At 50.5% G+C, this 27,827-nt stretch overlaps 1 protein-coding gene across 1 annotated transcript in view; it reads left to right on the top strand.

The window, feature by feature from the left end:
• Nucleotides 1-27,827, top strand: part of FBN3 (fibrillin 3) — a 293,987-nt gene that overhangs the window by 97,220 nt on the left and 168,940 nt on the right. The window contains exons 7-8 of the mRNA XM_074939600.1: nt 21,221-21,418; nt 22,107-22,232. Of these exons, the coding sequence (XP_074795701.1) occupies nt 21,221-21,418; nt 22,107-22,232 (324 nt within the window). The remainder of the gene's footprint in view (nt 1-21,220; nt 21,419-22,106; nt 22,233-27,827) is intronic.

The raw sequence follows: 27,827 nt of genomic DNA, 5'->3' as shown, positions 1-27,827 counted from the left end.
GCTGCACGCTGGCTGTGCTCGCTGCACGCTGGCTGTGCTCGCTGCACATTGGCTGTGCTCGCTGCATGCTGGCTGTGCTCGCTGCATGCTGGCTGTGGATGCTGCACGCTGGCTGTGGATGCTGCATGCTGGCCGTGGACGCTGCACGCTGGCTGTGCTCGCTGCACGTTGGCTGTGCTCGCTGCACGCTGGCTGTGGACGCTGCACGCTGGCTGTGGACGCTGCACGCTGGCTGTGCTTGCTGCACGCTGGCTGTGGACGCTGCACGCTGGCTGTGCTCGCTGCATGCTGGCTGTGCTCACTGCACGCTGGCTGTGGGGGGAGGGATAGCTTAGTGGTTTGAGCATTGGCCTGCTAAACCCAGGCTTGTAAGTTCAATCCTTGAGAGGGCCATTTAGGGATCTGGAGCAAAAATTGGGGATTGGTCCTGCTTTGAGCAGGGGGTTGGACTAGATGACCTCCTGAGGTCCCTTCCAACCCTATGAGGTCCCTTCCAATTCTATGTGCATGCTGGCTGTGCTCACTGCATGCTGGCTGTGGATGCTGCACTCTGGCTGTGTGCACTGCACGCTGGCTGGGTCTGGATGACCCCACACCGGGAGAGATGGTAGGAATCTGACCAGTCCAGCTGCAGGAAGTTCAGATAAACACCCAGACTCGGAACCAAACCAAACAGTTTAAGGATCACCCATCACGAAAGGCCAAAATTTCAAAGCAGCTCAGCATGTTGGGTGCATAGCAGGTGCTAAGTTCTTCTGAAGCTCTGGGCATGAGTGTCACAGTGGGAACTGCTGGGTGCTGAGCATGTCTGAAAATCTGTCTACACTTACAGCGCTGCAGTGGCACAGCTGTGATGCTGTGGTGCTTAGTGAAGACGCTACATACACCGACAGGAGAAGCCCTGCACTGGGAATGCAGTCAGTATAACTGCATTGCTCAGGGTTGTGGATTCTCCCCACTGCTGAATGACACAGTTGTACCAACACAAATTTGTAGTATAAACCAGGGCTGTGCGTCTTGTTGAGAGCTGAGCTACTTGGGAAATGTGGCCAGATCATTGGAGCTGAGCGCTTGAAAATCATCTGGCCCTGAGCTCTTGGGGACATCTGGCCCCACCTCAGTGGTTAGCAATAATGAGCTCTCTAAGGGGCTTCTATTCCAGACCATGAGGAATTGCAGTTCACCTGGCAGCCCACAATCTACTTCTGAGGAACGTGTCACTCACGTCACATCTTCGCTCAGTGATCTGCATGGGTTACCTATAGATTTTTGAGTTTCAGGTGTTGAGTTTTAGCTATAAAGCCCTAAGTGGGTTGAGCCTTGTCTTCCAGAGAGACCAGCCTGTCTCCCCCATGTGGTACCACACCAGCTGAGAGCCCTGAACTGACTGTGTCCTTCTTTACTGAAGAGGAGGATGGCCATCGGCTATTCTTGGGGAGGGATTCTTGAATTTCCCCTTGATCCTCCAGGCCCAGATCTGAGGACTGTCAGGCCATGGTGCAAGGCTCCTCCTCTCCCCAGGGTATCCTGGTGGTGCAGTAGGTCTGGGTGGGATTCTGAGTCTGGAGGGAAGGGCGTGGTGAAGTTTTTGTTTCTGAGCCTTCGTCGAAGGTGGGGTGGTGAGGGCCTGTGCCCTGGGGGGTGTTTACTGCTGGATGGTGGTCCAGGGATGTGTTTACAGATGTTGTGGATGCACATCAGGAACAAACACACATTTGCAGCCACTGAGCTCTGCCAGCCCGGCTCTCTTGGGCATGCAGGCTCTGCACCCGCGACAAAGGGCAGTGGTGTGAGTGCCATGATATATGAGAGAGGGAGAGAGAGTTGTTCATACCAGTGCAAATCGATGCAGCGTAGGAGAGGAACGTATAATGACCCAGAGCTCCACCTGTACTCGTGTGACCTGTGCCACTTTAGCTCTGCCCCTGTGTTTCATTTCCTCTCTTTGCCAGGGACAAAGAAAAAGACCAGCTCTGGAGCAATGCAGCTCGCAGCCCTTCTGGCTGCCAAAGCAGCCTCCTGGCCCAGGTCCACCCTCTGTTGGCTTTCAGCTCACAAGGCTCAGGGCACAGTGTACAAATTGTTGTAGCTTTGTTCAGTCAGCCCAAGCAACAGGCCAGCGCCCAGTGAGGACACTGCCAAGGCCCCATGTTCCAGGGTTCAAAGTGGCGCTAAGTTTGCTGTGGCCATGGCTAACGTGCGGGTAGAATGGCAGACGTGTCCTTTCACTCCTCCCTAACTCAACAACGGTAGAAAGGGTTTTGCTCAAACTTTCCAGCACAATTCACCGTAGGTAGAGCCCACACGTGGGCCCATTTCAGCCCAACAGGAGCCTGTTTCAGGCATTAGGTACTTGTGGAAACAGGGCTATATGAGAAGCCATTCACAGCCTTAGCAACAGCCCATGAAATGGCTACTGTTGAGGCAGGTACACATAAATTCAAAGGCCAAATCCTCATCTAGTGTAAAGTGGTGTAACTCCATTGAAGTCAATGGAGCTCTGCTGATTTACACCAGCCCATAATAATTTTTAAGGCCAGACGGGACCCTGCTGATCATCCAGTCTAACCTCCTGCATAACATGGACCAGAAAATCTCACCTAGTGCTCCCACAGTGGTTCTGTCCTCATATGTAAGTGTGACCAATGTGGGACTGCCCCAGAACTGCTCTTCCTGTGTACATTTACACAGACTGGAGAGCCGTGGGCCCAGGCTGGCTCTTTGTTATCTGAATATCACATAACAGGCTCTCCAAGTGGGTTTCTGCTCCAGGCCTTGCTTTGTGATTGAATATAATGCACAGTTTCCTGTCTCCCGCCAGGACAGTTTATTTGAAAAGTTAATTATGGCCATGGGAAACAGTCCTCCCCTGCAATCCCTGGGGAAGGCAAGTCTGACAGGAGCATTGGTGGGGTTTTGTATATATTACGTACAGAAAACATTAAAAAGAACATTATTCAGGTTGCAAAGCCAAGCACTCAAAAGTTAGGAAATGCCAGAAATTAAGGGTTGCCTGTGAAACCTCCGTTCAGCCCCCTGGTACATATGCATTATGTAGTCTTTAGTTCTATGGTCACGTCCTACATTTCCACAGGACCCCTGCCTCATTCTGTTCACAGGGCAGATGCTGCCCAATATTTTGTTTTCTCCTCATTTTTCAGTGGGCCCCAGTTTTATTTACTGCACACTAGGGCTGTCGATTAATCGCAGTTAACTCATGCAATTAACTAAAAAAAGTTAATCTCAATTTAAAAAGTTAATTGCAATTAATCGCAATTTTAATCGCACTGTTAAACAATAGAATATCAATTGAAATGTATTAAATATTTTGGATGCTTTTCCTACATTTTCAAATATATTGATTTCAATTACAACACAGAACACGCAGTGTACAGAGCTGTACACTGTATATTGATTATAAACAGCTGCACTGTAAACATGACAAACAAAAGACATAGTATTTTTCAATTCATCTCATGCTAGTAGCATGGTGCAATCTCTTTATCATGGAAATGCAACTTACAAATATAGATTTTTTTTTTGTTACATAATTGCACTCAAAAACAAAATAATGTAAAACTTTAGAGCAGAGGTGGGCAAACTATGGCCTGCAGGCCACATCGTGGGAACATCCTGCCCGGCCCTTGAGTGCCTGGCCGGGGAGGCTAGCCCCAGCCCCTCCCCTGCTACCCCTCTCCCCCGCAGCTATGCCACCGCCACAAGCTGCGAGCTCCTGCTACTCTGAGCTGCATGGTAAGGGGGCGGGGGGCAGGGGGTTGGATAAGGGGCAGAGGGTCCTGGGGGGGGGCAGTTAGGGGACAGGGAGTGATTGGATGGGTGGAGGGTTGGTGGGGCGGTCAGGGGATGGGGAACAGGGGTGTTGGATAGGGGGTGGGGTGCCAGGGGGCCTGTCAGGGGGCAGGGGTGTGGATAGGGCTCAGGGGGGCAGTCAGGGGACAGGGAGCAGGGGGGTTGGACAGGGGATGGGATCTTAGGGGGGTGGTTTGGGGTAGGGGGTCCCAGGAGGGGGCGGTCAGGGGACAAGGAGCAGGGGGGGGTTGGATGGGACAGAGGTTCTGAGGGGGGCAGTCAGAGGGCGGGAAGTGGGAGGGGGCGGATAGGGGGCAGGGGCCAGACTGTTTGGGGAGGCACAGCCTTCCCTACCTGGCCCTCCATACAGTTTCACATGCCAATGTGGCCTCGTGCCAAAAAGTTTGCTCACCCCTGCTTTAGAGCCTACAAGTCCACTCAGTCCTAATTCTTGTTCAGCCAATCGCTAAGAGAAACAAGTTTGTTTACATTTATGGGAAATAGTGCTGCCAGCTTCTTATTTACAATGTCACCCGAAAGTGGGAACAGGCGTTCACATGGCACTGTTGTAGCTGGCATTGCAAGGCATTTATGTGCCAGATCTGTTAAACATTCATATGCCTCTTTATGCCTCAACCATCATCCCAGAGGACATGCTTCCATGCTGATGACGCTTGTTAAAAAAAATGTGTTAATTAAATTTGTGACTGAACTCCTTGGGGGAGAATTGTATGTCTCCTGCTCCATGGTTTTACCCGCATTCTGCCATATATTTCATGTTACAGCAGACTCGGATGATGACCCAGCACATGTTGTTCGTTTTAAGAACACTTTCACTACAGATTTGACAAAATGCAAAGAAGGTACCAATGTGAGATTTCTAAAGATAGCTACAGCACTGACCCAAGGTTTAAGAATCTGAAGTGCCTTCCAAAATCTGAGAGGGACGAGGTGTGTAGCATGCTTTCAAAAGTCTTAAAAGAGCAATACTCCAAAGCGGAAGCTACAGAACCCGAACCACCAAAAAAGAAAATGAACCTTCTGCTGGTGGCATCTGACTCAGATAATGAAAGTGAACATGTGTCGGTCCACACTGCTTTGAATCATTATTGAGCAGAACCGTCATCAGCATGGACACACGTCCCCTGGAATGGGGGTTGAAGCATGAAGGGACATGTGAATCTTTAGTGCATCTGGCACATAAATATTATGAAAATGCCTGTTCTCACTTTCCGATGACATTGTGAACAAGAAGCAGGCAGCATTATCTCCTGCAAATGTAAAAAAACTTGTTTGTCTGAGCGATTGGCTTGTATTTTTGAATGCAGGGTTTTTTTGTACATAATTCTACATTTGTAAATTCATTCATACATGTAAAACTTTCATGATAAAGAGATTGTATTATAGTATTTGTATAAGGTGAATTGAAAAATACTCTTTCTTTTGTTTTTTATAGCACAAATATTTGCAATCAAAAATAAATATAAAGTGAGCACTGTACACCTTGTATTCTGTGTTGTAATTGAAATCAATATATTTGAAAATGTAGAAAATATCCAAAAATATTTAAATAAATGGTATTCGATTATTAACAGTGTGATTAATTGCGATTAATTTTTTTAATCACGATGAATTTTTTCAATTGCTTGACAGCCCTTCTGAGTACTATTCAATTTCTGTGCTCAAGGCTAAACTGATCACCCCATGCTCTGGGCGTCCCTAAACCTCCAACTGCCAGAAGCTGGGATTGGACGACAGGGGATGGATTACTTGATGAACTGTCCTGTTCTGTTCATTCCCTCCTAAGCACCTGGCCACTGGCAGAAGATAATGATAGAGAATTCACCATTTACACTAGTTTAAACCTTCAAGTGACCTGTGCCGCCAGCTGCAGAGGAAGGCAAAAAACCCCAGGATCTCTGCCAATCTACCCTGGGGTAAATTTCTTCCCGGCCCCAAAGCATGGGGGCACTAGATCTTCTCAAAGAAAAGGCCATCCGAATATTTTAATATGGGCAAAACAATGTATTTTTCCCTACCCTCATTCTCAGAAATGGTTGAAGTGTTTTGGCTGAAATTAAAAAAAAAAGAAAAGAAAAGAAAAGAAAAGAAAAGGCAGCCTGTGGCAGACCCTTGGCATAGAAAATGTCAGAACAGTGGCTAACATTTGGCAAAGTTCTTAGCAACTGAAAACAGGGTCTTATAATGGGAACTGTTGGGCAACCTTAATAACAGACCATGCTCCCAGCCCCGCAGGCTTATTTAAGTCCTCTGTGATTTGGGAGATCTGGCTGGATGAGTTTGTATTGCAGACTGCTGGCACTTGACTGTCTGATAGTGGCAGTGTTTTGCATAGTGCAGACAGCACGAGCAGTGAAGTGTAGAATCCTCTTTTCCCTCTAGCTGGCTATGGCTGAAAGCTCAAGGCAGCTACTGCATCTGCCTTGTCCACTCCTACATGAGATGCAGGAATTGAGTCAAAGTGTTAGGTGCAAACTGTATTTGCCTCCATTAGGTTTCTTCCTTATGGAGGTTCCAAAGAGGAGCAGGACTGATAAGTGTATTCTAGACTAGCCTGGTCTATATCGGTTCTTATGCTGCCCTCATCACTACTATCTTCCATTAGGGCATTTAGGGATGGGACTCACATCTATGCAGTGTGAGTCCTTCTCTCTCTCATCCCCTGCCAGGGGGAGCATTGTGTATGCAGCGCAGTGCAGTGCAGTGCAGTGCAGTGTTTTGGTTTGTTGCTCTATGTATATGTTAGGGGGGACAGGTGGAACAAGCCCCAGGTGGGAGGTTTGAGATGGTCCTTAGTTCTGGTGGGAGGGAGTTCATTCGCAGGCTGGGACTGGCTCCTGAGAAATGGAACTAAAACTGTGACAAGGCTAAGAAAATGTACTAAGGCCCAGATCTTCAAAGATATAGGCACCTAATTCTCATTGAAATAAATGAGAATTAGGTGCCTAAATCCTTTTAAAGATCTGGGCCTAAACAATGATGTAATGCCCTGAAGTTGTTTCATCCCATAGTCTCCCTGAGCGTAGTAAGAAATCTGGTCTGAAATGACCCTGCCTGGAGAGAAGTGGCATGAAGTTAACTGATGAATAGCTGACTCTGCTTAGATCTGCATGTTGTTTTTGGTACAGTGCTCAAAGACCACAAGCAATTCTCTGAGAACTGACTGCAGTGAGTGAGGTGACGTCTACCCTGGCGCTGGGTAGGTTATAAATACCCCAACAGGGAGTACTCACTGGGCAGCTTCGCAGCTGGAACTATGGCAATTTACAGCAACTGAGCAGCCGTCTCAAAATATCGTTATGTGCAGGAGGCCACTGCTGTGTGCTGTGTGAATAAGTGACAGATCTCCCAGTGGAGGAGGGGCATTTCCAAGCTGTTAGGGAAGGTGCCGCTTGAGTCAGAGTCAGCGTGACATCGAGGAGTGAATACAGTCCCTTTTTCCACGAATATCCTGCAACGTTCATCGAAAGGTCCTGTGTCCCCTAACACTGCCGTCCTGCACGGCAGCCGATCGAGGGAGCACATGGGGCTCACCAAGGGTTACATTATTGAGAGAAGCTTCTTGGCAATTGTCCTCAATGACTCTCCCGGTTTCTCTAACCAAGCAGGAGACAGGACTGGACACTTGCTCTGTGCTCTGTCGAGCCGCTGTCTGAGAATCTGTCCCGCTCAGCACAGTGTTGTCATGGGCTCAGAATGCTGAGCTGGCGTTACAATTCTTCCAGAAGCCCAGGGCTAACCTTTCCAAAGGCTCAGGTTGGGCAGAGGGCATGGGCTGGTGCACTGGTATATAATAATAAGACGCATGGCTTCTAGATCCTTTTGGCTGAGGATCTCAAGGCCTTTCCAAAGGGGAGTGAGAAATAGTATCTACATTTTAAAGGTGGGGAAATTGAGGCACAAATCGGTTAATTGACCTGCCCAAGGTCACACAGCAAGTTAGCAAGAGAGGAGCCAGGAGTCCTGACACCCAGTCCATTGTCTAACCTCCAGACAAACTCCCTCCTTTATAAGTGTTGTTTAAAGTAACTGGCCTTATACCTTGCCTGTGTGCCTGGAGTTGAGAGTCCTTGGACAAGGGATGTGCCTGAATCTTAGCTCAGGTTTCATCGGCCTAAGGTTTTGACAGGAAACTATAAAAATAGGACAGGAAAACTTTTAAAACATCTCTCTCTACTATTTCCTTAGAGTGTGATTTTTCAGAACTTTGAATGTCTGGCCTCATGAACTGCCTTAGTTGGCTTTTCCTCTCTGCAAAAGGAATGTGGCTGTGTTTGTAGGCGGTAAGGAAATGACTAGGTGGAGAAAGGAGCCCTTTGCTGAGACCCTGTGGGGCTTTTACACCCCCACCCTAGTCCTGGGGAGCGAAGTCACAAAGCCAGCTAGCCAGAGACAAGGTGGGGGGAGGGGGCTTCCCATGTGATCATGTGTAATTAGAACTGCATTATCTGTAGAGACCTGCAGGAAGGCTCATTGCTTCAAAATGGCCATATTCAGACCCGGTGTAAGTGGGTGCAACTCTGGTGTGTTCGGTGGACATGTACTCACTCACCCCATGCCGGAGTTTGGCCTGTGCTGTTATCACTCCATTGCCGTGGGTACGGCTGTGCGCCCTGTTCTCATATTCTCCTGCATGAAAACATTTACCCGCTAAAATCACCTCTGCCGGCTCAGGAAGTGCCAATTACATAGCCCAGGAAGGGCCCTCTGCCGCCTTTTAGAGGGCACTGCCCCCCTTCCTCAGGCACGCTGCCAGGGAGAGCAGCCATCACTTGTGGTTGGAACTGCATAGAAGCCACATCAGTGGAGGCTGATATGGGGGATCTGCTGAATCCCCGAGACACCCTGGTTGTGCCAGCTCCCCAGCCAAGGCCTCTGCATTTTGGGGTTGCTCTGGTTGACTGCAGGTTGGTGGGTGCTCTGTGCTACCACAGCTCCAAGCATACAGGAGACGTAATATATTGTAAGGCTGCACTCCTAGCCTGGGTAAGCAAATCTCCTGCTTGAGGGAAACCATGAGTCAACTATGTGAAAATAGATATTGAGGTTTCACTCTCCTTATTCCTCTAAAATCCATGCGGGAACAGTGCTGAAGCCCTAGGCATGTGTCCTAGTCAGCTCATGATGGGGAGGTATGGAACTGCCATGGGAGGGCTCATGAGCAGCTCTCAGCCTTGCTGTGTGAAGAGAAAACTTTCAGCAAAAACACTGTTTATTACGAGAGGGACTTTGATTTTAGCAGAGAAAAGCCTCCTCTTCCCCGTTGCTAGCAAGGAAAGAATTCATGCGGGCCACGGCCAGACTCCCAAGGGGATCCTGGCCCATGGTGCTCCAGACAAGGCTAAGTCAGAGACAGAGAGAGATTAAAGGAAATGTTTATTAATTTAATTTCCAGCTTGTGCTTCATTGGTCTGCTCACGTGCCAAAAACTGAGCATGTGCATGTTTACATGGGGCCTACACTAGCAATGGAAGTGGTGGACACTCAGCACTGCTGCTTGCACTTTTATCTGTGTGGGTCTGAATTCCCCTTACAAGCATTCATTTCACCTGTGAATGCGCTGTGAGACAGATCAATGGTACCGTTCCCAGAGAGGTGGTTGCAAAACAACATTTCTCCTGTAAGAAATTTCAATCAAAATATTTTTGTTCAAATTTGGGGGTTGAAAAATGTCCCTTTCCTGGCAGGACATTTTGAACTAATTCAAAATGAACATTTTATTTTGTTTCAATTTTAAATATTTTGGTTTCCAAAAGGCACAGCAAGTCAATATTTTAAGTCAAAATAAAAATTGTGGTTTTGAATTAATGTTTTGGCATTAACGGTTTCATTTCAGGTTTTTTAAAATAAAAAAAGCTGAACCAGCATCTTAAGTTGAAAAAAATGAAATTTTTTGTCAGTTTGTTTTTGACCTTCCCTGGAGGAAAATTTAAATTTTTCACCAAAACTGACATTTTCATGGGAAAAGAAACTGGTTCTTCTTCGAGTGATTGCATGTGTGCATTCCACTCGGGGGGTTTATGCGCCCAGCACATGGCCGCCCGAAACTTTTCCCCTCAGCGGTACCCGTTGGACCTGCTGTTTTCTCCCATTGAGGTTTTTTTTATGTATGGTACCGAGCTGTGCCCTGGTCACCAGGTTTCTTGCTCCAGGCCTATGCCAGAAAGCGACCCACACAAGAGCTTTCTGAAGCACTTGGGAGAGGCACTCATGAAGGCCTGGTGCCAGATTTGCAGGGAGTTCAAACCTAGGACAAAGAAGGATGTGGAGGGTAAGCTGGAATTTCTGCTGACGGAGACAGTACTCAGACCACCGTCAGAGCTGTCCCAGCTGTTCCGGTCTGACTCAGTGCCAAGTGCTGCAGCTTCAGCACCTCCAGCTTTCATGGAATCCCGGCCGTGTTCTTCCTCACCCGAACGGAAGAAGAAATGCAAAGCTTCCAGCTTCTTTGGCACCACAGCAAAACACCATCTCGATGCCAACTACGCCGGAGGCATTTGCAGTGCCAAGAAACCTGCTCTGCTTCTCGTGGCCAGTGTCTCCTTCCTTACTGGAGTCCAGTCCCCCAGCGCTGCTGCTACTTCTGCCAGTGACTCAGCCTCTGGCCAAAGAGAAGCCTGCTGTGATGGTGTTGCTTTGTCCATCGCCAGGCTTTTGGCACCAGTCCCCGGCACTGACTGGATCAGCCCCACCCTGGTCAGAGGAAGGGGAATCCTCGTCATCAGACTTGCAGGTGGGATCTGATGTATCACAACCCCAAAGCAGGACCTGCTGGTCTCTGCCCAGATCCTCTCTGACCATCTACAACTGTGACCTTTCAGTGGGACCTGCCTTGGGAATGTGACTGGGACAATGGGGCCCAGCCCCATGTGTGTGGCCATTATGAACCCTTGGGGTTGTCCAGCAGTTTCCAGATCTTCCCCACACAATGCATACTCAGTGCTCTTGTCTAGAAGGGCTAAATCTGCACACTGAGCAGCTCCTTCCCTGGAGTCTGGCACTGGGTTGAGCATCCCAGAGGAGGTTCCAGAATTAACCAGCAGAAGAGATTCTACCCCTCTGGTTTGACTTCCTCTTCGTCCTCTCCAGACGAGGCCGTTTCATTTGGCACATCTTCACCTCCTCCGGATGATTTTAAAGTTTATCAGGAGTTGTTCAAGAGCGTGGCTGCAGACTTAGGTGCAGAAGTCAAAGAGCTCAGGGAGTCCTCACATCACCTCATGGATGTTTTATCATTGGTGGCTTCCTTCAGGGAAGCTCTGCCAATTACAAGGCCATACTAGAGCCGATGAAGGCTTTATGGCAGACGCCAGCCTCTTTGCCTCCCACCTCTAAAGGGGCAGAAAGAAAGTACTGCGTAAACTCCCAAGGGTTATACTCACCCACCTCAGGGCTCACTGGTCATCACAGTGGCTAATGAGAGAGAATGACAAAGGCACCGAGCTGCCACCCCCAAATCAAAAGATGCGGAGAGGCCAGACTTATTTGGCAGAAAGATCTATCTGACCAGGGGTTTTCAGCTGCACATCGCTAACCACCAGGCTCTGCTGGGACAATATGCTTTGACCTTGTGGGGCTCCATGGAAAAGTTCAGGGCGGTGCCTGTTCTCTTCCCTGGTCAGTGAGGGCCGACTGGTCACAAGAATTTTGCTGAGGCTGGCCTGGATGCAGCAGACTCTCCAGAACCAAACCAAACCCTCACCTTCACAAACCATCTGTCCCACTTCCACAGTACTTGGTCCCGGATTGCCTTGGACCAGTGAGTCTTGAGTATCTTAGAATCATAGAACATCAGGGCTGGAAGGACCTCAGGAGGTCATCTAGTCCAACCCCCTGCTCAAAGCAGGACCAATCCCAAACTAAATCATCCCAGCCAGGGCTTTGTCAAGCGAGGCCTTGCTGAGGGTGCAGTCCACGCCATCCTCCAGATCATTAATGAAGATATTCTTGCCAGCGAGTTAAAGAAGTGTGGGCTGGATGAATGGACTATAAGGTGGATAGAAAGTTGGCTAGATTGTCGGGCTCGACGGGTAGTAATCAATGGCTCCAAGTCTAGTTGGCAGCCGGTATCAAGTGGAGTGCCCCAAGGGTCGGTCCTGGGGCTGGTTTTGTTCAATATCTTCCTTAATGATCTGGAGGATGGCGTGGATTGCACCCTCAGCAAGTTTGCAGATGACACTAAACTGGGAGGAGTGGTAGATACGCTGGAGGGTAGGGATAGGCTACAGAGTGACCTAGACAAATGAGAGGATTGAGCCAAAAGAAATCTGATGAGGTTCAACAAGGACAAGTGCAGAGTCCTGCACTTAGGAGGGAAGAATCCCATGCACCGCTACAGACTAGGGACCGAATGGCTTGGCAGCAGTTCTGCAGAGAAGGACCTAGGGGTTACAGTGGATGAGAAGCTGGATATGAGTCAACAGTGTGCCCTTGTTGCCAATAAGGCCAATGGCATTTTGGGATGTATAAGTAGGAGCGTTGCCAGCAGATCGAGGGATGTGATTGTTCCCCTCTATTCGACATTGGTGAGGGCTCATCTGGAGTACTGTGTCCAGTTTTGGGCTCCACACTACAAGAAAGATGTGGAAAAATTGGAAAGAGTCCAGTGGAGGGCAACAAAAATGATTAGGGGACTGGAACACATGACTTATGAGGAGAGGCTGAGGGAACTGGGATTGTTTAGTCTGCAGAAAAGAAGAATGAGGGGGGTTTTGATAGCTGCTTTCAACTACCTGAAAGGGGGTTCCAAAGAGGATGGATCTAGACTATTCTCAGTGGTACCAGATGACAGAATGAGGAGTAGTGGTCTCAAGTGGCAGTGGGGGAGGTTTAGGTTGGATATTAGGAAAAGCTTTTTCACTAGGAGGGTGGTGAAGCACTGGAATGCGTTACCTGGGGAGGTGGTGGAATCTCCTTCCTTCGAAGTTTTTAAGGTCAGGCTTGACAAAGCCCTGGCTGGGATGATTTCGTTGGGGATTGGTCCTGCTTTGAGCAGGGGGTTGGACTAGATGACCTCCTGAGGTCAGTTCCAACCCTGATATTCTATGATATTGAACAAAACCAGCCCCAGGACCAAGCCTTGGGGCACTCCGCTTGATACCGGCTGCCAACTAGACATGGAGCCATTGATCACTACCCTTTGAGCCCGATGATCAAGCCAGCTTTCTATCAACCTTATAGTCCATTCATCCAGCCCATACTTCTTTAACTTGTTGGCAAGAATACTGTGGGAGACCGTGTCAAAAGCTTTGCTAAAGTCAAGGAATAACATGTCCACTGCTTTCCCCTCAACCACAGAGCCAGTTATTTCATCATAGAAGGCAATCAGGCATGACTTGCTCTTGGTGAATCCATGCTGACTGTTCCTGATCACTTTCCTCTCCTCTAAGTGCTTCAGAATTGATTCCTTGAGGACCTGCTCCATGATTTTCCATTTGTCCGCCCACAACCGACTCTCGTGCTAGTGGCAGATGCTTCGGCCCTGGGATGGGGAGCGCACCTGGGTTTTCAACAAATGCAGTATCTATGGTCCTATGAGGACTTAGCTTTACACCTCAGTGTCAGAGAACTGAAAGCTGTCAGACTGGCGTGCCAAGTATTTCTATCACAAATCAGGGGAAGCAGCCTGTTAGTCCCCACAGACCACATGGCAGGAGTGTTCTACCCCAACAAGCAGTGGGGTAGAACAATATTTAGAACAACATTTAGAATAAACCCCCTTCCCTCTGTTCTTCTCCACTCTTCCAAGAAGCGACTCTACTTGTTGCCAACTCAGTCACTCTAGAAGCGTCTAATCTGCTGGGCACGCAGAACGACCTAGCGGAACACCTGAGCAGGTTATTTATGAGTCACCACCAGTGGTCTCTTCACCAAAGTGGCCTGACATCTCCTAGTCATGGGGATTTCCCCTACTGGACCTATTTCCCACAAAGTCCAAAAGAAACTGTCAGCAGCTCTGCTCCCTACAGGGTCACAGCCCAGATTCTATAACAGACGCCTTTTTAGTGACATAGTCAAAGAGTCTTCCAGGCTTTTCCATCCATCCCACTCATTCATAGGGTATTGCTAAAGATAAGACAGGACCAGGCCAAAGTCATACTTATAGCCCCAGCACAGGGCCTTCTCCACTCTCCTGGCATTGTCAGTGAAACCTCCAATTTCATTTCCCCTAAGACTCAAACCTAACCTCCCAGGATCATGGTTGCCTATACCATCTGAGCCTACAATCCCTTCACTTAGCTGCATGGATTCTCCATGACTAGACACTAGGGAGCAGGCTTGCTCGAAAGACGTACAAGAGGTCCTGCTAAATAGTAGGAAGCCTTCTACAAGAGGTTACTCACCTCGCAAAATGGAGGTGTTTCTTCATCTGGTCTCGAGAATGGGATCACTTCTTCAGTTCAGTGTGTTCTGGACTACTTATTCTACCTGCAACACCATGATTTGGTGGTTAGTTCCATCAAAGTACATCTGGCTGGTAATCCAGCGTTCCATCCTAAAATGGAACTATTTTCTCCAATGACATGTCCATACGATTTTTAAAGGGCTTAGTTAAATTATACCTTCAAGTGCAAGACCCTGTTCCTCTGTGGGATCTAAACTTAGTACTGTGAAGACCTATGGGTCCCCCGTTTGAACCGTTGGCTGTCTGGTAATCACTGCATCTGTCAACGAAGGTGGCATTTCTGGTGGCCATTACCTCGGCCAGATGGGGAGCTGCAGGTGTTAATGTCAGGACCTCCATATGCAGTCTTTTTTAAAGACCAGACTTACCTGCATCCTCATCCGATGTTCTTCCCAAAGGTGGTTTCCTCTTGCCACAGCCAATTAATTTGCGTGGATTCTAACTAAAACCACATGTGACCAGAGAGGAAGAGTATTAGCATACCTTGGACATCAGAAGAGCCTTGGCATTTTACCTAGAGAGAACGAGACACTTCCATAAATCCTCCCAGCTGTTTGTTGCAGTGGCAGGCTGAGTGAGAGGTCCATGAGTCTCCACCCAGAGAATTTCTTCCTGCATCTCACCCTGTGTACACATGTGCTTTGATGAGGGCACATCAGCCATGGCAGCCTTTCTGGCACAAGTTCCAAACGCAGACATTCATGGAGTGGCAGCCTGATCCTCGGTCCAGACGTTTGCTTCCCACCATCCTGTGGCTTAAGACTCCAAAGACGATGTTAGGGTACAATGAGTTGTTCTCCAATCTTTATGGAAATAGACGGTGATCCCCCCTCCTGTTCTACAGCCTGTGAGTCACCAAGAGTGGAATGTCCAAGCGTGATCGCTCAAAGAACAGTTATTAACACGTTCTGCTATTGTTGTTCTTTGAGGTGTGTCCATTCTACAACCTACCCTCCTTCCCCTCTTTGCAGGAATTACAGCAAGCTCTGCCCTTTATACCTCACACAATGCTGTGTGGCAGCAGGGGGCGCTTGAGCCACCCAACAGGTACGACTGAGGGGAAAAGTTTCTGCGGTCGTGCGCTGGGGGCACCGACCCCGACAGTGGAATGGACACAAGCAGCCCATCTCCAAGAACAGCAGTTATGGCACAGGTTAGTAATCGGATTTCCTGTGAAAATGTCTCTTCCACTGGGAAGACTTTCCACACAATAAAGTTCATTCAGCTCTGCAGCCTCATTTACCATTGGGTAAACTGAGGCACAGGAGGCAATGGTCTTGCCGGCAGTCTGGCTCACAGAATTTGTCAAGTCCCATAGCTAACTAGCTCTAGAACGGTGTTTGTTAGGAATCTGTCTGCAGGATGATTTGTCACCATCCTCACTGGCCAAGGACTGATGTTAAACATGATTCTCATTGACAAGCCCAGGCTGTGTTCAGCCATGTTTGGCAAAGAGCTGTCTGCCACCGCTGATGGGTGAGACAGACATTTCGACCACAGTTGTGAGGGACCAGTGGTATATTAGGCCAGTTGGGGGGCCTTGGGAAAATGGATGCCCTCCTCGCCTTGACCCACTCCGCTCACCTGGCGCTCCTACTGGGAAGCGGGGTCAGGGCATGGAGGCTTGCCCCGCTCTGCCCGCCTGCCTGGCACTCCTGCTGGGGAGTGGGGCTGGGGTGCTGGGGCTTGCCCTGCTCTGCCCCCGTCCAGCACTCCTGCTGGGGAGCAGGGGAAGCCCCCACACCTTTACCCTGTTCCCCAGCAGGACCACCAGGTGGGCAGAGCGGGGGCAGGCCCCGCGCCCCAACCCTACTCCCCAGCAGGAGTGCTGGGCAGGAGGGAGGGGTGGGGCAAGCCCTTGTGCGGGGGGCTGAGGGGGGGGGATGTGGGCGGAAGGGGTGGAGAGAGGCCCCCACTTGCTTTGGCCCAGGGCCCAACAAAACCATAATCTGCCTCCCTCTCCGGGGGACTGGCGTGTAGCCAGAGCCTGTGTGACATGCCTAAAGCAGCACAGTGGGTCAGGTGGGTCTGGAAACCAGGAGTCCCCTGACACTCTCCGCTAATACAACACACTGATACTCTCCTACTCTGAAACCTGTCTCCTGCTGCTGTCTGTATGGGCCAGCCAGGCTCAGATCAGAATCCGTGTGGAAGGAAACATCCAGAGCAGACACGTTGTTTTTCCATTTAGAAGGAAGGTTACGGCACATGTAAATAGGTGCTTTCAGACTGGACAAAGCTGTAACACAGCCCCCAGCAGCCGGCAACATAGCGGGAGCCATGTGTCACGGAATGGAGTGCACTGAGTAACTCCCAAAGGGTCTGAGGCTTTAGAGTGCTGGTCATTAGCATTCATTAGGCAGAGGAGCAACCTTAGTATCTCCATGACACCCAGCCAAATGTGCAAAGTCCTTTCCTTTTCTTCTCCCTCTTCTCAGCTGACACAGATAAAGTGAACAAAATACAGCTGCGTGCAGTGGGTGCTATTGAGGCCCATGGGCCAAGAAGGGAAAGTTAAGGCACTGCAGTTATTTGACTGAAGATAGATAGTGCCATAGAGGGAGGAACATGTCTGCTTGGCAGTTAGTACTTACACACCGTTTGCAAAGCTTTTTATCCCTGTATTGTGAAAACGGATCTACATTTGAACACTTGAGTTGGAATGATGCCTTTTGCAGCTACAGGTAATGCATAAAGTATCAAATGCATGTGGTCACAATCAATATCGACTCCTGTACACACGTCAAGCTCAGGACTGGACTTTTTCCTCCCTGATATAGGGCTTGAAAATCTGCATTTCTTGCAGACCCTTTGGTGAGCACTTTGGGTGCGTACGGCTCAGCCCCTTAACTAGGGAAATTCTACCACATGGCACTCTTACTGTGACTGCAAGTGAGACATTCCAGAGAGGAAGCAAAAAGACACCACATAGACTTAAGTGGGGAAAGAAGCTCTGCTCTGCTCCACCAAAGAATGTGGCTACAGGGACAAATTCTTCAAAGGACAAATTATCTGAGACCAGTGTCCACGGAGGACAGAGTCCTGCAGAGTCTCACAGGGCCTCAGCCATCTCATAAGTGTGCCTATAATCTTTATCAAGTTTGATTAGTGTCTCATTAAAGATTTAATAATTTGACCCATTAAAATTAGCACCAGATGGGATCTGGCATGTTGCCAGCACACTCTGGAGTCCAGACTACCATTCCCAGATTGCTTTGGCTGCTTTCCCTCAGAGAATTAAATCTAAATATGAAAATCTATTTTTGTCAAGTATATTTTAAAGTGATGCATTGTCCTTTTCAGTGGCAAATGTTGGGCTCCATTATTAATTGTCAGGAATTCCTTCTGTGGCACATTCAGCAACACTGACAGATATTTGGTTTGACTCTTCCCCCACTTCGCTTCGAAGACATAGTTGTGGTGCCTGAGTTTTGTCCTTGTGTGGTTATAAGCTTTGTCTTTATAAATTAATCCAGAGCCCTTTCCAGATACAGTTATGTTCACTGCACAGACAGAGAGAAGTTAGATTAAATCATGCAGTACTCTGGCTGGAAGGTTGTAATGTAACATGACTTTATTTCTTAGAATTCAGAACGATAATGCACAGTACCCCAAACCAGAGAGAGACAAAGCAGGCTGCTCCCTAAGGCAGCCTTGTTCTAGGCTGGCTCTTTACAGACTGTCTGTGCTAATACACTTCCCTACAGAGTCCCCAGCCTGCAAGCAGGACCAGGACCCCCACCTTACACACACACTGAAAGTGATAGCTTACAACTCTAACACAGTCCTCAATACACTTCAGATACCAGGAGGCATACACCACCCTACAGTCACATCAGACACATTGATTGTAGCACATTGGGAAAGCAGGTGAAATAGGCCTCGTTTATTAGGTGTCTTGCATCGTCCTACGGTTAGTTAGGCCTAGGTATAGTTCATGAAATATGTGAAATTTCTTTACAACTGTAACAGAGCTGGCTGCCTCCCACATGCCCCCTGGTGGCCAGGGGTGGCTCTGTAGCACCCTGCCTTGGTTTGCCCGTTTGGTTCTCAATAAACTCAAAAAGTGGATTTCACAAATCCAATCACAGCCCTTCTTGGGATTTACTTTTATTACCAGAATATTCCAAAGCAAACACAAATCGTTTCCCCAGCCTTTAGCTGGGCAATGTCATGACCCACAGGTCTCAGATCTGGGCCTGCAGGGTTTATAGGAGCAGCCACACTCTAGCCCTCCACCTGCAGCCTGCTGATGCTTGCGTACCTGGGACCATGAAACCCTGCCACAGGTTGAGGCTCCACCCCTTCAGTCCTATTGGGGAGCCCCCGGGGCACTGCTGCTCCTGCAGCAGGGGCTGACTGCCTCCGGCCGCCCCTGGGGCTGCTGCTCCAGCCACTGCTCCAGCCACCTCCGGAGCAGTCCCTGGGACCAGTGCTGCTCCGGTGGTCCCCAGGGCTGCCCTGGGACTGCTGCCCAGGCTGTTCCTGGGGCCAGCTGCACCGGCTGCTGCTCGGGCAGTCTCCAGGGCCAGCTGCCCGTGGCTACCCATGCAGCTGCCAGTGCGGCTGGCTCTGGGGCTGCCTGAGTGACTGGCCCTGGGGCCACTCCAGCAGTGGACAGTATGGCTGGCCCTGGGGCCACTCCAGCAGTGGCTGGTGCGACTGGCCCTGGCCAGCTGCTGGGGCAGCTCTGGGGTCAGCTGCACTGGCAGCTGCAGAAATCACAGCGGTCACAGAAAGTTACGGAATCCGTAACGTCTGCGACCTCCATGAGAGACTCGCAGCCTTACTTATGTATGGCATGAATAAATACAGATTTACAGATCCTAATGTGCAAATTTATTGTCTTATGTGACAGAGATAAATCATGCATGTAAAGCATGCATCAAAGTCAGGAAATGGACTACAAATCCAATAAAACATAAGGTATTCAAAAGTTTAACAAATGAGGGGGGGCACCAAAGATGCTCCTCACCTGTGGCATCATTTGGTCTAGGCCCAGCCCCAAGCAGCTTCCTTGCCAGGGGTGAGGGTGGGGATAAATTGCATGATTGCCACATAAGCTTCCTGTACTGTCACCCTTAGTGGCTGGATTTGCTTGGCTCCCTTTAATCTTTTTCTGTTTGCACATGTGTCGTAGGATTTAAAAACAGCAACAACAACCTGAAGAGATTTCATACAAAACATATGTTCAGAGAGTGTTAGTGTTATGGAACGAAACATTCAGAAGCCAAGAAATGCAAAAATTAAGACTGTGTGGTCTTAATTTTGTGCTTTTATGTGTATATATTAGAGGAAAACACTTGTGGGCACAGTTAAATGCAGTCACTACAGAAGATATGGCCTCCCAGTTTTGCTTGTGGCCCTATTTGTGTCTACACACCTTTCACACCAGTTTGGTGCTCTACATTTCAAAGCCAGGCAATTCAGCGTAAGGGCTGCCATGGGCTCATCTGGACATCGCAGCTTACAGAATGCAGCCTGGGATTCACAACACTGCTGGAGTTAGTTAATGGAAAATCCAGCGCTGAAATCCCCAAGGAACTTCACAGACTGCATATAAAATACCCAGCTGTTCTACCCAGCACCTGCATTGCATGGGTGTAAGTTAAAGACAGAGCAGCACCCTCGGCTGTTGTTTCCTGGACTTCTTCAGATGTTTAATGTAGGAGTTTTCGGTCTGACTGTACTAAGGTCAAAGGTCCTTCTTCCGCGAACAGATGAAACATTTGCATGAAATCATCTCTCCCAGCAGGAATAAAAGGCCCTTCATGTTTTAGAAGTGAGTTTCTTGATGAATCCCTGATGTGCTAATATCTCCAGCCAGGGATCAGAAGACCTCGGGGAGCAGCAAAACCCCATTCCTCACTGCAAATAACCCAAATAATGTAGCTTGTAAGGCACAGGTGTCTGCTTGTTGGAACTGGGAAACGGGCCCACTGTTGCTGTAGCAACAGTTAAAGAACCAGCTGTGTTAAAGCTGTGTTAAAGAACCAGTTAAAATTGCCACGGGGCCTTTCACAGTTACCCAGGAGAAATGAATCACTATTGCACGTGTAATTGCTGGAGGGTCTCCTTATACAGACTGATGGAAGAGCAGGCATTCCTGTGCCAGGGCTGTGCACACTACATGACATGGGAGGGCTCAGTCATGCTGGGGAAGCTTTCTCTCTCTCTAGAAAGCTTTTTGGGAGAGATCTGCAGCTGATTTCCTTTAGAAGCCACCCAGAAGTGAACTCACTCCTAAACATCTGTTCCTGACGCAACAGATTGTTAACCTGGAGCTAAGAGTATAAATAGCTGTCACTAATTTATGGGGAAAGTCCTCAGGAGAGCTTTGCTGTTCTCTGAAAGAAAAGCAAAGTCAGAAAGGCAGGGAATTCAAAGTGCAAACCCAACCCCTGGAAAGTACCCAATGGAAATGCAATGCCCAGGGCATCCAAATCACCTGGAGTATTCCCCCAGATCCCTAGGACCTTCCATCGAAGACAGATACAGTCAGTCTCTCTGACAAGCATCACGATATCACAGCTAGTTATTACAAGCAACCCCTAGAGACCTTGACAGGTCAGCCAGCAATCTGAATGGTGGGGGTATCTTCAATCCCATAATACTCTGGCATTTGGCAAGCAGCTGCAGATATCTTAAACCATGCAAGGTTATATGGGGTTGCAGATGTTCACAGCTCCAGGGAGCCTGACCACTTTGGACAGGGAAGAGTTAAAAATGGTTGCACAATGCCCACATGCCAGGCATCGGATAATCTATTGCGAGAGTGGGCTGGAGTCTGGGAGGTCTCTGGGGCCGATGTACATTGTCAGGGGCGAGATGTTGGTGTTGCTGCCTGGTGAACAGGAGAGTAGGCTCCAGCTCACAGGTTGCACCCATCCACAGCACAAGGGAAGGAAGCAGGTACCAGGCCATGCTGGCCAAAGCTGGGCTTTGGGTCTTGTTCTAACCTCCTGGTTTTTGGTTTCTTCTCAGACTATCGCACCGGGCCCTGCTTCAGCCAGGTGAATAACCAAATGTGCCAGGGCCAGCTCAGTGGAATTGTCTGCACCAAGACCATGTGTTGTGCCACCATTGGACGGGCCTGGGGTCACCCATGTGAGATGTGCCCTGCCCAGCCTCACCCCTGCCGCCGGGGCTTCATCCCCAATATACGCACTGGAGCCTGCCAAGGTGAGTGCTATGGAAAGGCGCTGCTGGGTCCCAGCGGGACAGAAACTGCAGCTCAAGCTGGCTGGAAATCTTCCAATGAAACCGGTTCATCAGCCCTGACATTTCTCCTGAAAAGGAGCCAGGTTGGCTGAACTGTCATCCAGTCAAAGGCAGGGTCCCCGGGATGCTGCTCTGCTCCAGAACAAAACCAAAATCAAAACGCTGAAATTCTCCCAAACCAGAAACCCCCCTTGTCAGCCAGCTCTAACTGCAAAGCACGTGGTGAGCCTGGGGCCTTGGGACCTTCCCCAGCACTGGCGTGGCTGTTGCCTGCACTGGCGCTGGGAAGTTGCCAAACTGGGCTACGAGTAGCCAGATGCTGCATGATGCTCACTTCAGAAATATGGGTAACAATCACAATGATCACCAGGTGGGCAGAGGGGCATCACTTGGCAACCATGTGCTTGTTTCCCATTGCAGGGGGGCAGAGCTTAGCCCCGCATGAGCCCAGGGCCAGAGCATGGTGCCCCCTTGCATCCCAGAAGGAGAGTAACATAACATGCTCCTGTTCTTATCACACCCCAACTGGCTCCGCGGCTCTGCCTGTGGTGCCAGCCTTACTGCTCCCTTGGTCTCCGTCTCCCTCTTCTGTGCCGTACACTGCAACTGCTTCTCCCGTTTGCTGACGTTCTCGTTCTTCTTCCTGCAGATGTGGACGAATGTCAGGCGATCCCAGGCCTGTGTCAGGGTGGAAACTGTATCAACACCGTGGGCTCCTATGAGTGCAAATGTCCCGCAGGACACAAGCAGAGTGAAACCAGCCACAAGTGTGAAGGTAAGATGAGGTCCCGAAATCCCCAAAGCCTCTCCTAGGGAGCAGCTGTTGTTCTCTCTTGGCATCTTCTCACCATCTCACTCTGAGCTGTGCTGACAGGGCAGGAAAGTGCAGTCTGTGGAAGCTTCTCCCGGATAATGCACACCCGATCTAAGGGTGGGGTAGTGTTAGCCCAAGATGCTGCTATGTATCACACCAAAGAGCAAAGAAACTAGCAACGCGTCCTAGTCACTCAAATCTGCGTGGTAGCAAGATAGAACCACCTGTATGAGCAGAGACTCTGTGAACCCAGGGAGAGAAGGAGTCAGCAGGACACTCACAAGGGCCCTGCCCATGGCAGTGTCATTTCATCTTGCAGGCAAGCAGCCGGCGCAGATGAGAAGGGTGTTCCTGTGTAGCCAGGCAAGCTCAGGACTCCTCCGGTCAGCATTTAGTTTGTGCATTTGAAAGGCCAAAGGACAACAGAGGGGTCAGTGGAGTGACTGATTTCACTCCTCAAAAGGCTGAGAGCGAACGGGAGTAAATGCTGCCCCATTTCTATGTGTTGTGGCCTCGTGCGCTGGAAAAGGAATGACGTGCCTGTGACTTCTCTGCCTGGCTGGGGAGACTGCACGACCATATGGAGAAAGGGTTTGCTCCTGGGCCTGCCACAGGGAATAGGCTCTTCTCTTCATGGCAGGATTAAAAGGGCCATCCGGAGGCTGGGGGCTTGGGGGCTGGAAGAATGGAGCTTTCCCTTCTAGATCAATAGCTTAGACCCAGTCTATGCTGGTGGCCGCCTTACAGAGGCTGTCCAGAAGCCATTGCAGTGGTAAAAGCCCAGCTGAGTGTGGGCAGGTGTGAGTAATTACTACTACTCAGGTGTCTTCATTCCCAAAGCCACCGTTCGGCAGACAAGGCGCAGGGCTTGTCTCCCAGCCTGGTGGAGCCATTCTCCCAGCCATTCTCCCAGCCTGGTGGAGCCCCCAGGAGGGTCCAGTCAGGGCAGTGTGGAGGGAGCTAGCTCTGCACTTCTCCATGCTGCTACCCTTCAGGGGATGCTTCCAGGGCTTACATTCAGCTGGAGCTGTTCGGAGCAGAGCTCCGGGAATATTTTCAAACCTGAAGGAGTCCTCTGGAGCGGGAGCCCTAAGTGCCTCTTGTGGGGCGGGAGCCCCGAGCGTCTGCTGTGGGGCAGGAGCCCCGAGTGGCCACTGGGGCTTTGGGACATACTCACTGAGAGTTTAAGCCCTGGATGTTTCACATTTTCACTCAGTGCGTCAATGACCCCACTGCTTGTTCCTTGTTCAGAGGAGAGTCTCTGAGGGCTGTGACAGTCGTAGTGAGAGCAAAAAGAAACGATGAGGCAAGGAGAACCGCTATGAGTAGCTGGGCTCCCAAGTATGTCAAAGCCCCTTGACGCGGCTCTGTGAGCACACAGGATGGAAACGGCCTCCTGGGAATCTCCCAGGGCAGGTGGCGGCTGTAATGCCGGGGGTGTTGCTTGAGGGCCGTACCCGGCTCTGCTCCCAGCGCCCTGCACGGGGCACATCAGGGAGGTGTTGGGGCTGCACTTAGCTGTGGCTGCATCTGCTCCCCAGGGGCTGTGGTAACAGAGCGTATGTTAGAGCATTCCTGGGGCCCCAGGAAATGGGGAACGCAAAGGTGGGTGAGAGCCACCTTCCATCCCCCCGTCCCTGCCCCAAGTGCACTGGGCCCCAGCAAGCAGAGGGGTGAGCTCGGGCAGCCGAGGTGGAACGAGCTGCACAGCTGTCAATGCCCTGCAGATGGCCTGGTTCCCCGGGGCTTGGCAGCGGGGAGATCCCATGGCGGTACTGGCTCCAGGGGGACTGTGATCTCTGGTACACCAGGGCAAATGCAGAGTAACCCTAGTGACCTCCGCGTTGCTCTTCCAGATTCCAGCCCATTGCCCCCGAGGCATAAAGTGGGTGCAGATGGGGACATGGCATTGGAAAGCCTGGGCCAAAACGGAAACATCTCGCTCATTCATAGCTAAAGTGAGGTTGTTCCTATCACTCCAATGGCTTGCTGGGCTGTGCCTTGCTCATCTCCAGCTGCATGACAGGTGGCAAAGCCTTTTTGACCATCACTGTGGCCTCACTCCTGGAAATGGCACAATACTCCAGAGACAGGGTTCCTGCTCACAATATGGGACAACCTTGTCCACTAATAAAAAGAAGCCATTCTATTTTAATAACTCCCAAGAGCTACGGGCAAGATTTTAATAGCAACCCCTGTACAATTGGGGTCTGCGCCACGGCAGCTGTTGCTCAGAGCCGTAGTGTGGGGATTATGGTCTGGCTCAGGATCAGCCATAACTCAGAGCTGTGGGCATGGGGCGTGCAGCATACTTGTGTGCGTTCCTCGGCACAGCTGCCTCTCCCAGCTCTTTGGAAGGGTCTTTCCAGCAGCTACAGCTCTGCAAAGGAAGGGCACCCTCCTCTTCTTCAACATGGGAATTAGGAGAGTCACAAGAGTTACTGGCCTTCTGAACGGCACTAGGTGGGAATCTCGCTGCCTAGCCAGAGAGATGTGGCTGTGATCTGTGTGCACGTGGCTGGCTGATCTGATTGACAGGGGATCTGGTCATGTGGCTGCACGTGGCCTGGCTGGGGGTGACGTGCAATGTCAGACTGGCTGGCTCAGTGCTGGATGTGGGGTGGCCTGTGCTGGGAGGCTGTGCTCAGCTGGGGCTGTTTCATGGTGTTTCCATCTGTTTACAAAGGAGGTACTTTCTGGATCGTTTGCACAGACAGAAACAATTATTTATAAATGGCCTGATTGGTTTTTGGACCAGAGGATTGCATGTTCCTTTGGTAGCAAGAAGTGTAATTAAGCTGTGCCTATCAGTGAGAGGAAAGGCAGGATTTTACCCACTTCTGAAAGCCCCCCGTGCTGCTGATGTATCTCAGCCTCAGTCGTCATGAGTCATTGCTGAGTTAAATACAGAACACACTGGCTAGTAACACCCTGTGTTTAGGGGCATGTGTCTTGTATTGCACGGCACCCTCTTCCATGGGAAAATACAAGGAGAGAGCACTGGGTAGAGTGAAAGATCATTATTGCGGTGCCACACAGCCGTAACAGCTCTTGTTATGAGTCTGGTTTCTTGCAGTCCATTCTAAGCAACTTCTATATAGCATGCACTCCATTGCATGTCTGAGCCCCATGCACGCTCCTGTAGAAAGGGGGCGCTCTCCCAAACCTGCCTTGCTGGAATTCCAGAGGGCTGGCTGTATACCTAGCCAGCAAGGCTGCATTCCCAAAGGAATAAACATTCACTGTATTTTTCCAAACATCTGGCAAGTGAAAAGGAAAACAGAATGAAAGCTCCCTGCCTTGGTTATTAAAACTCTTTCCCGTGTATCTTAATGAAACCCTGCTGGCTTCAGCTCTGCCTGCTTCGCCGTTTTAGTGAGCAAATGTGATTATTCTGCTGATGCAAGTGTCATCCCACCTAGTCCTGCTTCAGGAACTCCACGTCCCTTTCATTCCTTCCCGAGGCTGTGTAGTAACCAGGATCAGAGGGAATGAATGTGCTGGAAACCAGATGTTCCACCTGGAGTTGGCTTCCAGGTGGCAGAGCTGTTTGCAATTATGGAACCCCAGGCAGCTTGCGATTAAATATCCAGGTAAGGGAGGGGGCGCTGGGCACTCAGTGAAATAACCATGTCAGCAGTTCATGCCTGAGCCTTTGCGTGGTGAGTGTCAGACCAAAGGTTTGTACAGCACTGAGCAGAAAGAGGTCCTGACCCATGACTGGGATTCCTAGGTGCTGCCATAATCATTCTTCTTCAAGTAGACGCAGACGTGTATTCCAAGTAGGTGTGCGCACCCCTTGTACCGGAGCCAGAAACTTTTGCCTAGCAGGACCCATAGAGGGGCAGTGCTTGTGCTGATAGCCCCTTCCCTGGCTGTATGAGGCAGTGCCGCCTTGCCCCCTCCCCCCCATTCCTTCTCACCACCCATTGGCTGGAGCTGGAGCTCTGTGTGGTAAAGTCTCACAACCATGCGCATTCATCCTTCCTTAGCCTCACTAGTTGCAGGTAGTTAAAAATGATCGTGTTAGCGACTGCTTCCCAGGGGTGCCCTCCCCAGGCTCAAGCATTGCCCTGTGTGTGGAGTGGCGGGCCCCACCAGTGACCCTGACAAGCCGCTCTGGCTCTGCCTGGGCAAAGCCCACCCTAAGGGGGACTCCGAAGGTGCGGAGCCTTCGCCTCAAGCAGCAGCTGCTTGAGCAGCCCATGAGGCCTGACCTGAAACTGAGGCCTTCCTCGGGGCACAGGCCGATCGGGAGCCCTCCAGGTTGCAGGGTGACTCTTCTGCCTCCTCTAAGAAGATCACAGACTGGCATGGGCCTGACTTCAGCATGCGGGATGGCACGGGTGCCTGTGACCCTTCCTCGGTACTGGGTAGGGAGGGCAGACACCCTGTACTGCCAACTCCGGTTCTGTCCTCTGGCTGTCTATTGAGTTTTGCACTGGTGGGAATGACGCTGGTGCTGACAATGTCGCTGGTGGCAGCGTACCAGACTGGGGCGGACCGACTCTGTCTTTTGGTCCCATCCTCACCGCTGGTCCAAGACTTTGTGAGGCTGGCGCACACGATGGCTGTGCTTTGGAAGTCTCGGCACTGCACCACGAAGCACCCCTCCCTGAGGTCAGTATGGATACGTTACTGGAGACGGGACAAGGTTCTTCAGTACCAGGCCCTTCCTCGGCATTGACCAATTGACTCTGCAGATGGTTCCGTGGAGGCTGTTGCCGCCCTCAACGTGGAGGCATGCAGGCGCTCCAGTCCCAGCGTTTGCACCGGGATGGACCTTGCCTGCAGCACTGACCTTTTCAACACCGGTGGTGCTGACTACATCGGGAGCGCCAATTCCGACCTTGTTCTAGGCTATGGATGAGTCAGATCGCCTGTTGGCTCACTCTGGTGTCACCCCTCCCATGTCTCCGAGGTCCCAGGACTCCTCCTGCTCCACTTCACCTGTGGGAGTCTGGGGGCCACCGGTGGACCAATACAACTACCAGGGTTAGCATGCGTCCCAAGGCCAGGATGGAGGCCCCTGGCCTGGTGCCTACTGGCCACCAATGCCTTACCCATGCCAGTGGCCCCCTTGGGCTCAGTGGGAAGCTCCTCGCTCCCAGAGGTCTTGCTCGTCGTCCAAGTCAAAAGTGAAATTGCCTCCGTGTGCAGTATTGGGGGCTGCAGATCAGCTGCAAGTTCAGGTGCCCTCAGTTCTCCTTCCTGTGGAGCCCCCAGAGTTTTCCCATTCAGAGATGCTTCCCCAGGAGCAGGATCTGTCTCTGTCCCAGCCTTGTCCTCATCCCCAGATGATGTGGTGCCTTGAAGTCCTCCCTTCCATCCCGGAGGACTTCAAGGCACACCAGGACCTATTACGTCAGGTGGCCTCATCCATGGGTATTCAGATAGAGTTTCTCCAGGAGAATATCGGTAAACTTGTGGACATTCTCCAGCCCACTGTCCCTGGAAGAATGGCTATCCCGATCAATGAGACACTCCTTGAGCTCTTTGGTGGCCAAGTGCTTGGAGAAGCGCTATTTTGTGCTGGTACAGGGATATGAGGGGGTT

Source organism: Natator depressus, chromosome 25, assembly GCF_965152275.1.
Source record: "Natator depressus isolate rNatDep1 chromosome 25, rNatDep2.hap1, whole genome shotgun sequence".
Taxonomy (NCBI): domain Eukaryota; kingdom Metazoa; phylum Chordata; order Testudines; family Cheloniidae; genus Natator; species Natator depressus.
This window is presented reverse-complemented; position numbering and strand designations above follow the sequence as displayed.